The 15,599-nt window shown below is 36.4% G+C and overlaps 1 protein-coding gene across 2 annotated transcripts in view; it reads right to left on the bottom strand.

Moving 5' to 3' along the window:
• The window catches only part of trpc5a (transient receptor potential cation channel, subfamily C, member 5a), a 61,192-nt gene extending 49,637 nt beyond the window's left edge, over nt 1-11,555 (bottom strand). The window contains exon 1 of one of the 2 annotated variants that reach the window (XM_026204532.1): nt 10,948-11,555. Coding sequence is in view for 1 of the 2 variants with exons in the window: in XM_026204531.1 (XP_026060316.1) it covers nt 319-346 (28 nt within the window). In the remaining variant the exon portion in view is untranslated. Of the gene's footprint in view, nt 1-318; nt 1,314-10,947 lie in introns of those variants that run through there. The other variant, XM_026204531.1, reaches the window with a different exon arrangement.
• Between the last annotated feature and the right edge of the window lie 4,044 nt (nt 11,556-15,599).

Here is a 15,599-nt window from a genome sequence, read left to right as displayed (position 1 = left end):
GGGGTGAAATTATTGTTTTTGCTAATCGACAGCTTTTCACAGATGCGGCCCACAAACTCAACCTAGATTATGCCTTTAGGAAACTCCACATACGTGGCTACTTTCATTGGTCAGGACAAGTATTCTTTGCTATTTCTGTTTTGTTTCTGTGTATTGATAACGTTCAATTTAGTGTTATTGGTAAGCAAACCAGTGGAATATTCAAAATGATTTACCAGTTTTGACAGTTCATATCTCAACTCATTCCAAATTGTGCAGATCAGCGAGTGAAAAATATCCCACTAATTTCAGAATAAATGAGAGAACTTGAGTAATTACTGAGATTGACTCTGTGATGAAGTTGCATCTTGCTTTGATCTTCTTCTCTGAAGAAGATGAACAGACACACCAGGTGGCGTCTTCCATATGGTCTCGCTTCAACTGACACCACACATGCACAGACACACACACACTTATCAGCACACTCAGACTCATTAGCACCCAATTCACACTTCGCGTTGAATTTTACATTATGGGGTCTAACTGGTGTCTAATAGATGCAGATCCCCTAATCCACTCATAATTTAGACGTAATGATATCTATAATATCTAAAAAAAAATTCAGCAGAACTACAGTAGGACTCTGACTTAATTTATTAACATTCTTTCATCTCATCAATTTCAACTATGTACTTTCTGTTGAACCACTGCATTTTGCACTTAAAGTCAGAAATCTAATTCCTTAATGGATCTCACAGGTTTTATTGTGAACAACCTATCCATGCATGTTTTTGAACTTCTAATTTTTAATTAAAATGTTATAACTCCTGTTGAAATGACTTCTCTTTGGTGACAAATGCTGGACTTCAGTCATTTAGTCCACTTAAATCTAGGGATGCACTGCTACCATTAATTTTTTTTTTTTTTTTTTTTTAACTGATCCTAAACCAAAATTCTCAATATCGGATGATACTGATCCATTCAAGTTGCATCAGTGTTCATTTCTTTAACGAAAACTATGATGACAAAAGTTAACTGATTATCTTCGATTACAAGATGACAATTATGTCAATAAACACTAACAATGACTATATCAACATGCAATATTGTTGATGATTAAAGAAGAGACTAAAATGTACTGTATTTACATTTTTTTTTATTTTATTCTATTTTTATTTTTGTTGAAAAGGGAGGAAAAGTAATATTGTGTGCCTCTACTACACAAGCTTTCATGTGCAGTTCAAATGTTTAAAGAGTTTAAATCCTTAAATCAGAGCTTCTCTGTTAAACTGATACATTTTCAACCTGGTGATTTGCTGAATTTTTGCAATCTGGCAACTATGCACATCATCATTGCAGAAGCGCTGATGAAGATCTGAAAACACAGACAAACAAGTAAGCTAGAGTTTAGCGAATCTTTATGTGAGATTTTCGGCTTAAATGAAATTGTCAGCCTTTGTTCTGTCATGAGATCTCGACTATTTTGCATGATTATATATTTTTGTTTTATTAATTTAACCATTATACAGTATGACGACAATGTTAAGACAAAGTTTTCATGGACTAAAACAAGACTAAATTGCTCAGACATTTACTTTGACATTGACTTAAACATTGGACAAGGTTGACAAAATAAAACTAATACTAAGTTTAAAAAGATTAAGACTAAATTAAAACTGGCTGACAAAATTCACACAATGTTGGATTTATATATGTCAAACTGCATCAGAGATTGTTTGGAAACAGAACCCCCTGAAATGGTAGGTCTCAGTCTGTTTGTTTTGTGTGCACCAAAGTTCAGATGGTAGTGTTCACTTGTTTAAATTCAATTCTCTAACAGACCATTCCCACTAGAGTTCGTTTTAACTGAACCAAACCTACCAAGTGTGAACACACTTTTACGGTTAACTTCAAGGTCACATTCAGATATGCCTCCTTCAACTGATTCAACCACCAATGGATAAAACCAAGTCTCCTCCCTACTTCCGTTACAACTACACCTCTTTCATTGAAAGAAACTCATTCTGTGGTATACCAACAATGATTTTACCAAACAATAAGCCTCAACTTTTTCATCTTTTAATATCTACAACATGTTAATCCTATGCTGGTGAACACATCAGTGCACTTGCCCCCACTGCAGCTGCTACACCCACACAGCTTTCTGCTCCTTAATGCTAATTTTTAGATACTGGATAAGCACATGATACAGACAAATCTTTCCAAGATCAGTATTGTTTTCAAAATGGATCCTGGTTGTGTCTAGGAAAAAACTAAACCATTGCTTTTATTCTGGTCCTTCTGACTGAAAATCAAGATTGCAGTGATTCTGAGAACTGAGAAGTGAGTTATACAGAGAATTCCCACTTGGGAATCTGCTCCTACAGAACTCAGATGAGCGCTCTGTCGATTGCCATAGAATTGAGATGTTTGTCATTCACATAGCTGAACACAACAAATGCCCTGTACCTTGAGTGTTTAAATATACAATGAATTGGCTAATTTGAAAGCACAGTTTAAATTGATAATTTAAATAGACAAACGGACAAAGGACAGTTTAAAATCCTTACACTAAAAATCGAGAAAATAATGAAGGTAATAAATAAATAAAAACACAAACTCAGTGTTAACAGATGAGATTAATGCTTTTCATTAACACACACATTGCATATTACATAAACCTATTATTCTGTAATTTCTTTATTCTGTAATGAAAGGCTTAAATTGATATACAATTACACTCTGTTATTCCTTTACAGTTAATATCATAAAATGCTTGAATTACATGTTGACTTTTAAACCTAAATTTAACATCCAGTAACAGTTATTTCAGCTAAATGAATATTTTTGTGCTGCATATTTATTTTTTCCCTCTTTACTACATTTAGTCTGTTTGAAGCGCCTCCACTCATTCAGTAAATTCTGAAGTTTAACGCATATTGTCAAGATGAGCCTTCATGCAAAATAGTAACACTTGGGTGAACATGTAACATTTACAGATAAGGAGATAACCTAAAATAAAACATTTTTGCTGAGGAATCATATCACACATTACAAACATGCATCTGTCAAAGTGCCTGACAGGACGAGCGAGTGCAAATGCATTAGCCTGAAGTTTAAAATAAAGCATTCCCATGTTTAGGGCAACTTTGATCATGCACCTGTCCAAAGCAGCTTACTCTGTTTGAAGAAATGCATTATTCAGTGGTATAATTTGATGTGACTGGTGGAAGTGGGGCAGATGCGACTAATTGATAATGACATTTGTTGTCAATGACTTTCATTATCAATTATTACCAATTTGATCAATCAGTTGTTGCAGCCCTATTTAAATCATGTTTATGAATCAGATCTATATAATGCATTTATAAAATAAATAGCCCCAAGGAATTTTCTTTTCATTAAGGCCCATTCACTCCAAACTATAATGGTAACAACACAGAGGAACATTATTGTTGGAATCACTTTCAGAAACATTTTATTCAGAAGATGGATGATAAAAGATTGGCAGCCAACCAGAATCTATCTTGCTTTAAAAAGCTCAAGCATGAAGCATCATAACTGCAGAGCTTACTTAGAAAAAATAGCTTGCTTATGATTATTGGGCATTGGTGTGTATGCTGCATAATTATCATTATAGTTACCTTTCTTGGTGTGAAAGGACCTTAAATCTCCCCCCCCAAAAAAAATTAAAAAATAAATAATAATAATAATTTGTGCCAATGCAGTGTATATCCCAACTATAGAATAGCAAAGAAAGCAGTTCTTACTTTAGCCTTCTTTTACTTTCATGTGGTTGCTGTACAGTATAATGATTTCTAGCAATCAATGACCCTTCCTATAAACTTTACCCTGCTTCTAAACCTGAGGAGAAGATAAAGGGAAGGCAAGCGCTTGACAGTCCCAGTGACCCCACTACAGAGCACCACTCTGACCGAGCAATTATCCCTGCAGTCTAATCGCAGATGGTTTAATTGTGTAATTAATCTGTAGTTCTCAGTCCTCTGAAGGCTGCTTATCTCTGAGGAATATCTTTAGAGTATAAGCTGGGCCAAACATTAGCTGATAAATTAGATGGAAACTAAGTGTGCAGACAATCCCTAGTGATCCATCTGAAGTGGAGACTGTTTCTCTTATTGGACTGGGAGCAATTCCGGAGTGCCTGAACACAGTGATACTTCCTTCCATAGCATCTACCAAAAAATATTGACTTATTTACTGCAATAATAAACCATATGATCTGAAAACTTTAATGTACCATGATTTGAAGTATTATACAAAAGAACAGGTTACTAATCATATGTATGACATTGACCATGCTACTTACAAAGTCAATTATCTTGAAATCAGTATTAAAAACAATAGGGAGATTCATATATATCTTTTAGATTAACTTTTAATTATAATTGAAAATAATTATTCATTAAAAAAATGAAAAACAGCATAATTCTAACAACACTAGTAGTCTCGGGCTTTCTGAACCAAACTGTAATATTGTCTTGCTCAAATAGCTTTTCGTTTTCCCTGTTTTTATCCGCATTAAAGAAAAATAAGAGTCATAAAAAAAGAACATTCTGTGCTCTGAGGGGAAATAACTTTAACTTGTACAATCAATGAAAAGCCGCTGACAAGGTCCGAACGGGCACACTGATTAAATCAATACATCGATGAGTATTTTCCAGATTGAATCAGACAGAGAGTATGGATCTTTCAGGAGAATCAAACACAGACGCAACTCATTTGGGCTTGTCTGGTCCTTTGAGATGAGTAAATTAAATTAAAAAGGGCCTGACACAGCACAGTTGCATCTTACATTTACATTTAGTCATTTAGCAGACTAAATTAATTTTTTTTCTTTTTTTCTTTCTTTTTTTTAATTACGGGAAGCAGAGAGATTAGCACATATAGCTTGAGTCTTAACTAAAGGAACAGGCTGGCACAGATCCCATTCAACTGAGTAGACGTTAACGGGCATTAGAGGCATCAGAAATTGAAGCATGCCATCTCAGAAGCTACAAAACAGCAGATTCTGAAGGATGGCTCGTTTATGCCACTGTAATCCAATTAAACTCCTTGCTGTGCTGTGTGTGTTTAGAAAGAGACAGTCTGCAGTAAACATGTCTGCAAAGATTAATATGAAATTGTAACAGATCTCTAACATTTCTCTTTACACATCTCTTTGTCTATCTATCTATCTATCTATCTATCTATCTATCTATCTATCTATCTATCTATCTATCTATCTATCTATCTATCTATCTATCTATCTGTCTATCTGTCTGTCTGTCTGTCTGTCTATCTGTCTGTCTGTCTGTCTGTCTGTATTACAAGCAACCACTCAGAACACCATGGCGACCTCTTAGAAATGCTCAAGAAAACATATTAATCACTTTAGCAAAGTGCTCAGAACACCTTCACAACTGTACAACCTAGTAAAGGCCAGTAAATTGTTCTCTTGACAAACTTTCCTTTTCTAGCTTCTGTAGTTTTTTTCTGCTGTCGTAACCTATCGATGTGGTCAATTTGTCATGCCCTACAGTTAAAATTTAGAGGAAACCTCTGTCATTTTGCCATTACTCATTTGACAAACCCTAACAAACACTGACAGGCAGACGTATAATGAAAATGTAACATCCGTCTGAGAGGAAGGAAAATGCTTCCTTCTGTCAGATTCTCTAACAATACAAAGCGACTGCATGGCCTCACCATTATATCTTTTCCTTTTAGCAAACTTATGCTCCACTCTCATGTCAGAAAGCCAGGAGCAAACCCATGAGGATGTTTTGGAAGCCTTTAAAATTGCATGAAGAGCTAAGCTCTGAAATCTCTTGTGATCCAAAACAAACTTATAAGCAAAGCACAGAAACATCTTCGGTTTGTGTGATGTAAAGAATGCAAAGACTGGAAGGACTATTGCTGTTCTTCCCAGCATGCTCACATATAAACATGAAAAGCCCAGATCTGCTCCTCCAATGTTTATCCTGCAGGAAGGGGCAAAAGTGTTTTTTGTGAAGTAGCTGCTAATTTCATGATCAAATATGAGTCAAGATGTTCTTTTCTAGCGAATTCTGAAATGCGTTGTTTTTCTCTTATTAGAGGCGTTTATTATTGACTATGATGTGGTGAGGATAAGCTATAACTCTCTATGCTTTATTATTTTTTCATTAGTCGGCTGCATGAATCCAAATCATCTGCAAAGCCAGTCCTGTTTCTGTTCAACAGATACTTATATCTTATTAATCCCTAAGTCATACCTGAATGTATTTCCAAAAGCCTGTCTCCAGTTTAACCTTTTAGTTTAATAAACAACCCATAGTCTTCCTGGCATCTGCAACATGCACGCACACACGTAAACACAATTTTCTATCATTTATCCACGTCAACAAACTCGCTGGTCTATGGAAAGCTTTTTAATTCAGTAGCGGCGATAATTACGGGAAAGTATAAGCCATGAGCGAGTTCATCTTGTAAATCATTTTCAGGGTTAAGAGCTGTTCGCCGTGACATATGGAGACGCTGTGACAGTGATGTAGAGCATTGATGTGAGAGTTTAATATGCCAGGCACGTTGAGTTACTCTCCTCTCTGTGAACTTAGGCGATACTTCAAAGCCATGCTTTTGTCATGTCTAAAGAATGTGTCATCGATGTGAGATGGGATCAAAGTTTCTGTTTTGTGTGTCTGAAGCTCTGTTCCATAACCCAGGGAGCTTCTAGCGTGGCATCCTAAACATCATGGGAACTCAAACGTGACTGATTCGGAGCACTCTAAGGCAAATCCCTGTGCCATATCAAGAGCTTGTCTCACATGAAGCGCACGGGAGATCTGACTCAGAATTGACCAACTGGAGACATCTGCATGATACTCTACAAAGCATAAAAACACATATCATACACAGGTTTTGCATAAAATAAGAGCGTTCTACTTAAGATACAGCTATTTTAATTGATACTTTTCTGTATTTGATGAGGATCTGAAGCACATGATACCTTAAATAAGCAGTGTAGGTTTTTATCGGATATTATTCTTACTTGTTCAAAAGTTTGAAGTGTGACTTTGCAAAGCATTTATTTTACTGCTTCAAAATCGTATGTTTAATTTAATTTAATGTCTTATTTGTAGTTTGTAATTATTCATTAAATTTACTAGCAATTTTTGAGCAAATTCAAAAAAGTTTAACATAAACACTACACCATTTTTTCAGTTATGTACTACTCTCTGCACTACAAAGCAGCATTTTACTGTATTTTTGAATCATTTGCATAACATTTGATTTAAAAATAAATTTGCAATCTAAACACAGAGGACTTCTACTAACAAAAGCTTGTCTGATACTACACTCCATTTAAACACTTGATGAAATTGATTTTTTAGGCTTTAACAAAAGGTCAATAATACATATAAAATTAAATAAATAAAATACCATTATATAAATGTAAAAAAAGTACCAATTTATATTTTCTCAAATAGACCAATGTTAGCATGAATCATTTTAAATGATCTATTCTGAAATAACATTGACCAATCCTTTAAACTTTAGATGTAAATATAATAACAACAACATCCAACAATGCATCCAATGCATTTTATAATGAACAAAACAGTAGGTACATTCTGCATTTCCAATAATGGCACATTATTCTTGCTAAAGAGCACTGGCAGTTTCATTAATGGGTTCTGATTTGATGTACACCACAGAAGCAGCTTGTATGAGTCTGGGCCTCAGAGGAGCTGACTTCTGCTGGACCCAAACACTCAGTCACCGCAAAGCCAGACAGCATTAGCCACCAGACACCCTGCAATTGTATTAGATTTATTATATCTTCTCACAAAGTACAGCTGACCTTCTCCCTTTGTCCTTATTTCTCTTTTCCCTTATTTCTTATCCACTTTTTTACTGTCTTTACCACTGTACCGTTTGGAGAATCTGTGCTTTACTTGTTATCAATAAGTCGTCTTGTCCTGAATGATGCCCTATGACAAAATAACAACCTTTTTTACTCTAAAAACCACCCTCCTCACTGAATCAATACTGCAAGGACCCCCAACATTTTCTTTTCACAAAAACCATTGTGGAGTTATATACTATTAATTAAATGTAATTATTTTTAAACAAAACAACTTTACATTCAGTTGATGAGTCCACTTTTCTGAAGACGGGTTTGGGCCAGTGTGTACACACCTGTACTTGCCTAAATCCCAAATCTGTTTATCTTATGTAATGCACCATTAAGCAATGTAATCTTTTTTGAGAGGCTAGGTCACTCACTTATAATCAAGGGTTTGAAAGGTTGGACCCTGATGGGTCCTGTGCAATTTTATTACCACCTGGAGATGAACAAATGGGGACAAGGTTAAATTGTTCCCCTGAGACATTAGTCCAAATGAACCCTAGCTTACACACTCAAAGCATATCTTACACTAACAAACTGAATACAATAGGTTATACAGTAAAGTTTTTTTCTTCGGTCACCTCCTAATAGTGTTGCTCACACCAATTTCTTTGTTTTATCTCTGAGCTCCCTTGAGGCAATGAGCATAGACAGCCCATTTGGGACAAACCCTGTCTACTGCCTCCCTTTTGTTTCGACTGTAAACAGCACCTGGAACAAGTGTATAAACTGGGATCACACTCCTCAGCCCTCAGAGATGGGCAGATATCATTTATTATCCTGTTGCCTTAAGGTATCTGTGCACATCCAATGTCTGTTTAAAGACATAATGCAGCATAAAATGGAACTAAAATATGCCACAGCACTGACTCACAGTATCCAAACCAGCGTCTTAAAATCTCTATATTTCATAATTAGTTTCTTTGTTTTTTCTACTCATAATTTCATTGCTCAATTTCATGTTAAAAACATTAATGTTATTACATTATTTCTGAATTCATAATGTCTGTATAAATGCAGTTTACATGGGTACTGTCAGAAAGAGAGTTCAAACTGCTGATAAAAGCATCACTATAATCCACAAGCAATGTAAGTAATACACAAGCTGCGTGTTTGTAAGAAACAAATCCATCAAGACGTTTTTAACTGCAAACCATCTCGTCTGAGTTATGAGATATATATGTATAGATCAAGTGCTGCTTGAAAGCAAAACAGTCCTAAACAGTTCTAAACAATTGTGCCAGTGGATTTTGATGTGAAAGGACAATAGGGAATGACCATTTTTCAGTGGAGGAAGCATTATTATGAATTAGGGTATTTTGTTCAGAAGCGCTAGTGTAAAGGTGCCTTAATCATGGATTTGTTTCTTTTAAACATTCAACTTTTCACTTCACAAGATGTTAATTGATGGCCTGGAGTCATAGGCATTACTTGTGGATTATTGTGATGTTTTTATCAGCTGTTTGGACTCTCATTCTGACAGTACCCATTTACTGCAGAGGATCCATTGATGAGCAAGTGACATAGTTAAAAAATTCTCCAAATCTGTTCTAATGAAGAAACAAATCTACAGTACATCTAAGATGGTTTGATGCTGAGTATATGTTCTGCAAATTCAGAAAATCACATCAAAAAGAATGATATTTGCTTACAAAGCCATTACAGTCTAAAAATTTGAACCAACACTGCGACATTAGACTCTTTTAGGATATGTTTGAGATGAATGAACCCATCACACCATTACGATACAATCAAACGATGTTAGACCCTATTAACTAACCAGATCGTAAATGTTACAACTATCATTTGCATCCTTGTGACAATTGCCTTTGAAATATTTTTTGAGCTTCCACAGTTCATTAAGAATCTGCATTAAAATGCTTCATTTACTGTAAAGACCTAATAGTGCTGCTCACACCAATTATTTTTTTTTTCCTCAGCTCTCTTGAGGCGATGAGCATGGACAATCTATTAGGACAATCCCTATCTTCCTAACCTCTCTTTCCTCACGTACAGTAACAGTGCCTGAATCGAGTGTATAAATCTTTGATCACAATCTTCAGCCCTCAGAGAGCAGCGGGTATCAATAATTATCCTGTAGCCATCAGTGCCTGCTTCGCAAGTCTTACATGCATTGAAGAATTTTTTTTTTTACATAACCATTAGAGCCTGGCTTTTTTAATAGAGATAGACTGATGATTAGTTTGACCAACATTTGTCCTGATATTCAATCTTTTCAGCTTATTAGATCTCTATGTAAATTATGCCACTTGATTAATCACAATGGAAAAGCAGCCACAATGATATTTCCAAGTAGAACAGCTTATTTAATGCATTGTATCAATGCTTTTAAAAATCAGCCATTTGTGAAAAGTGAAAAGTGTTTCGTTTAAGATTCAGAGAGCCCTTGTTAAGGATGAAAATAAATCTGCCACCATCTACTTTGCAAACAACTTTGAATAAATAATCTCCACTATAATCAATAATAACATAATTCAGAATGTATATGCTGTTGTATTATGATCATTAATAATTGTATATAGAAAAAAGCAAAAATAAAGCAATTAAAAATCTGTTCTGCATGGTTATTGGAAGCTTGCATATAAAATAATGTATGGTTTAGTCATCAAAAATCAATATTGTGTGATCTCGAAGTTGAACTCAAACCAACACTGCAGCATTATGCGTCCATGCAGTAATCAGGATCATTCAAGATGATGAAACCCCAATACACTATTACAACAACATTTTAAATTGTTAGAAGACCCTTTAAGTAAACAGAACTTGAATTTTGTGATAACTCTTATTGTATCCTTGGTCTAAATATTGGCAGTGAAATCTCATTAAGCTTCTCAGTTTCATTACAATCTGAATAAAAACACTTCATTTACTTTACAGAGCAGGTTTGCATGGCCAGTTGCATGGTATGTCCACTCGTTTTTACCAAACGCACGCACTAACACCTGCAGATGTAGGTAGGAAGCTTTCACTTCTTGCGCTGCATCAAATGATGCTCGACAAAAGACGTTTTAAAACTTCAAAGCGAATGTATCGAATCCCCGTATGGCGTCGCTTACCTGATGCGCCTTCCTACATGGATATTCAATCGCCCCTCGTATCAAACAAGGAGTCTCTGATGAGGGTGTTCCGTGGTCTTCTTTTGTGACAGGAGTCTGGAATACTGTTTATCTCTGGCGTCCTCCCGAGATCCTCATATTCCCCACGAAGAGCCAGTGGAAGGTGTGCGGCGAATGTACGAGTCTCTTTTCTTTCCTATCTCTTCCTTTCTCAGTCTCTCACTCATGCATTAACACAAACAGCACACACGCCCCAGTGGTCTCCCCACGCGTAAACGCCATGAGGAGCATCCCTGACTCCAATGCGCATTTTATCGCTCCTATACGCGCGGCTTTTTTCAGTGTACTCAACCCAGCGCAGTTCGTACGGTACAGAAATATTAAGGTTTGGCCAGCCGAAAGGCTGTTTAACTCACATTGCCCACGGACGCTAGATACAGGTGGTTTTGCGAATCCCTGACGTTTTCTTCCAAAAGTGCGGAGCGAGGAACATTTAAAAAAAACAAGTAAGTCTCGCACGCGCCTTGTCTTCGTATTGGGCTTCGCGGCAGATGCAAAGATTCCAGCGTTCGCGCGCTGCGGTTGTCATGGTGTCAGACTGAGGGATGCTGCTGTGGCGCTTGATTCGTGACATCACACAACCGTTTGAATTGCCACAAGTTTTCTTTTATTGGTTAACACTTAACGGGGTTTCCCTTCATATGATTTAACTCTTAAATGTTTGAGTTGGGGATGATTTTGCAACAATGTTAAAAAAAAAAACTAAAAAATGGGGATCATTATGTTACAGAAATAGAAACATTTATAAATAAAAAATGTCGTCATCGTTTAATCAGCGTTGTTCCAAATCCGTGTAGACTTTTTGTCGAACACAAAATTAGATGTTTTGAAGAATTTTTCTGCTGCATTGGATTCTTCCATTTCACAAACCATGTTGAATATTGAATCGTATGCTTTAAACGTGTTAGTAATACTACTATTTAAAACAAATAAAATGCAGCCTGTTGAAGGAATACTTCATACTAAAACTGACGTGACATACAGTCAAGTATGCCCACACTCGGAATTAGTGCTCTGCATTTAACCCATCCAAAGTGCACACACACAGTAGTGAACACACACACACACACACACACACACACCGTGAACAAACACCCGGAGCAGTGGGCAGCCATTTATGCTGCGGCGCAGTTGGGGGTTCGGTTTCTTGCTCAAGGATATGTGGGTTGAGAAAGCACTGTACATACAAACCTCCCCACCTACAATTCCTACCAGGCTGAGACTCAGACTTATAAGCTTTGGAGTACGATTCCGAATCTTTAACCATTAGGCCACGACCTCCCCTTCTTTGAAAATGAAACTTTGCTCAAAATGTAGCTACTCATTCTCAGCCCATCCAAGATGTATTTGTTTGTTTATTCATCAAAACAGCCGCTAAATGTCTCTTCACCTTGTCTTGCCTATTGGGAGTGGAATCACAGATGTAACAGCACCTGCTCTCAAATGTGTGAGTCAGTGATGTGTTTGGACAGGGCTTTGTAAATGTATGTCCCTGGATGTTTCTTCTGGCACCTCAAAGCATAGATTTGATTCACAATACCCGTTTTGCTCTTATTAGCCGAGGACCTGAACACAAGAGAAACATTACACAGTCCCACTGTGATCTCACACTCATCACCATTAAATAATCATTAAATACACAAACTCCTCTCAGCTCAATCCATCATCAAAGGGAAATTTCCCTAATCTTGTCAGATGAATCTGGGCTCTCTGCCCTCAACAAAATCTACATCTTTCTCTTGCATTCAGATCTCATTTTAAAGTCCTGAAAACACTGAGGGAAGCAAATGAATGCACCATTTATATTTTCCCTGTTGGCAAAAGCAACACATTACCCTTCCTTTACATTTCCCCTATATGTTTTTCAATTCAAAGAATAGTTCACCCGATAGTGAAAATGAGCTGATAGAATGAGAGTTCAGATGACTGCAGTCAATAAATAATGTCTTGTGAAGTGAAAATCTGCATGTTTGCAATAAACAAATCAATCCTTCAGTTATTTTAACTTTAATCAATGTTTCTGGCTAAAATAAGAGTCCTCTTTCCATAATATTGCTTTCTCAAGATAAAAAGTTGCCTTGTCTAAATCAGGAGAGAGATTTGCACAGATGAAGCACCATTCATAAATGAAAACAGTTCTATCAAATAAGTTGAAAGACAACAAGGAATAGACTTTTCCATTGGAGGAAGCATTATTATGAATTATGGACTTGTATTTTGGCTAGAAACAGCATTACAGATAATTTACTGCATTAAAAGAACAGTTCATCCAGAATTTTAATTTGTTTAAAAGTCAGCAACCGTCACAAAGCTTTGGACTGTTGGTTGTGGTTTCTCCCCTTGTGTCCACATTTGGTTGTTTTTGTTCTTCTTATTAGTTAATCACCTCATTGTGCTCACCTGTCTGCCCCTCGTTCTCTGCCCAATATTAGTTCCTTTCTCGTGTTCTAGTTTGTTTGGTTATTATGGATGTCTATGTGTATGTGTTGTGCTGCCTTCTGTCTGTTGATCACCTATTAAAGTTTTATTAGAATTATTTGTCTTTGTCAACCTGGCTGTTCTCACACACCAAACCGTGACAGAATAACCCACCAAGCAGTTTAAGTAGCGACACTCCTCCTCTCCGTTTTGTTTCCATTTTTGATTTTTTTACTTATGGATTATTTCAAGGATCTCCTTTCCCCGCTGATGGAGAGCCAGATCCCTCCGCGACTGACGAGTCACCGTGGACCGGCAGTCCACCAGCTCCACCAGGCTCCCTCGTCGACCATCTGACACCTCAGGACTCCACTCCTCTGATCCCGCCTCATCCCTCTGTCCCTCAGGCTCTGTCAGGCTCTTCCTTCCCTCTGGCTCCACCTCAGTCCTCTGTCTCGCCGGCTCCACCGAGGCGGGGATCTGGAAGGCCATGGTGGAGCTGTTACCCTCTGCCTTGACCCTCCGGATCCTTGGTGTTGGCCTTGCTCATCGCTTCCCCGATGTTATTAGAATAATTTGCCTTCGTCCTGCCTGTTCTCACACACCAAACCATGAAAGCAATGATCTGAACATCTGAACACTTAATGATATATTTGTTTCCTACAAACAAGCAGCTTTGTGCTTTACAAAATGTTCATTGATGGACTGGAGTTGTGTGGATGTCTTTTGTTTTTATTAGTTTTTTTGACCCACAAATGTTAAATAATTACAAATCATAAAAGGGCAAATGGTTTCTGTGAAGGTATAAAATTTCATTAGTGCAGTATAAAAACTGTGTGAATGCATGAATGCATGCATATAAAAACACACACACCCAAAAAAAAAAAACACATACACTTACATGCAGGATATAAGCTCCTACTTTTAACAACTCTTTTCCGGTAGGAAAACTGTGCTCTATAGTAAATCCGGGGATTATTTCTATTTTTAGTTGTATTTTTACTAGATGAATTTTGGAATTTGGTGAAAGAGATGTATTTTACCCAGTGGTTCAGTTGAAAAATGAGTATGCAATACACTCAGTGAGATGACAAATACTTTAAATGCTTTAGTCCAGCTAATTTTGTATTACTGCAATAAAATCACTTCAGTGCATAAGTACACTTATCTATGAACATCCACATGTAGTAGTTGTTTCTACCCAGTTTCCTCTCAGTCTATTCAAGTAATAATGAATTATAAATTTGCTTCCCTTTCACAAAGGAATAGGCCATTCTTCTACCTTACATCTACTGCAAGCTATTGTCAAATCTGAAGAATTTCTACTGAGGTTTCATTATCCACATATTTGCTTTGTTGGAAACATAACATTACAGACTATGTCAGATTTAATGGAACTCTGCACATATTATTCACTGTGTTCAGTGAATACCTTTTTGAAAATTCATATCTTTTATTCATTAGTGTCAGTGATAAGGAAGTAGGAAGTTACAGTGTCCCTCAGAAGACATGGAAGGCACACTTAAAACGCCTGATTCTTGCTGCATTAAAATAGGTACTGTATTACTTTAACTAAATAAAGATAGCATAAGCAAACGCTCCAGAAAAGCTCTCTTCTGTTTGCAAATGCCAGTTTGTTTGATATTTAATGAAACTGGCATTGTATAATTGTGATTTATAAGTATTCTTTCTGAAATAACACAGACAATCAACACAAATAACACTCTAACTGTATAAATGTAATCAGTTATAACATTAGTTCATCCAAACTGAATATTTGCTAAAAATGTACTCACCCTCAGGCGATCCAAGATGTAAATTAATCTGTTTATTCAACAGAACTGATTAGGATAAATTTGTCATTACATCATTTACTCACTAATGGAACTTTCTCAGTGAATGGGTGCCATCAGAATGTGATCCCAAACAGCTGATAAAGTCATTAGCTGTTTAAAAAAAACGGTGAGCGAGTGATGTAATGCTTCATTTCTTCTGAAGAAATATACATTTTAATGATAACTTTTGCTTTAAAATATGGTTTACATATTTACACATCCTGATAATATATTATCCCAATTTATCCACAGTTGCTTGCTACAGTCGTTCCTGGAAATTAATAATTAATAAGAGCTTAAAATGTTTCCACTCAAAAAAATAGACACCTACACTACCTC

The sequence above is a fragment of the Carassius auratus genome, chromosome 26 (assembly GCF_003368295.1).
Source record: "Carassius auratus strain Wakin chromosome 26, ASM336829v1, whole genome shotgun sequence".
Taxonomy (NCBI): Eukaryota; Metazoa; Chordata; class Actinopteri; order Cypriniformes; family Cyprinidae; genus Carassius; species Carassius auratus.
The sequence above is the reverse complement of the archived record's forward strand: the minus strand, read 5'-3'. Positions and strand labels throughout refer to the sequence as shown.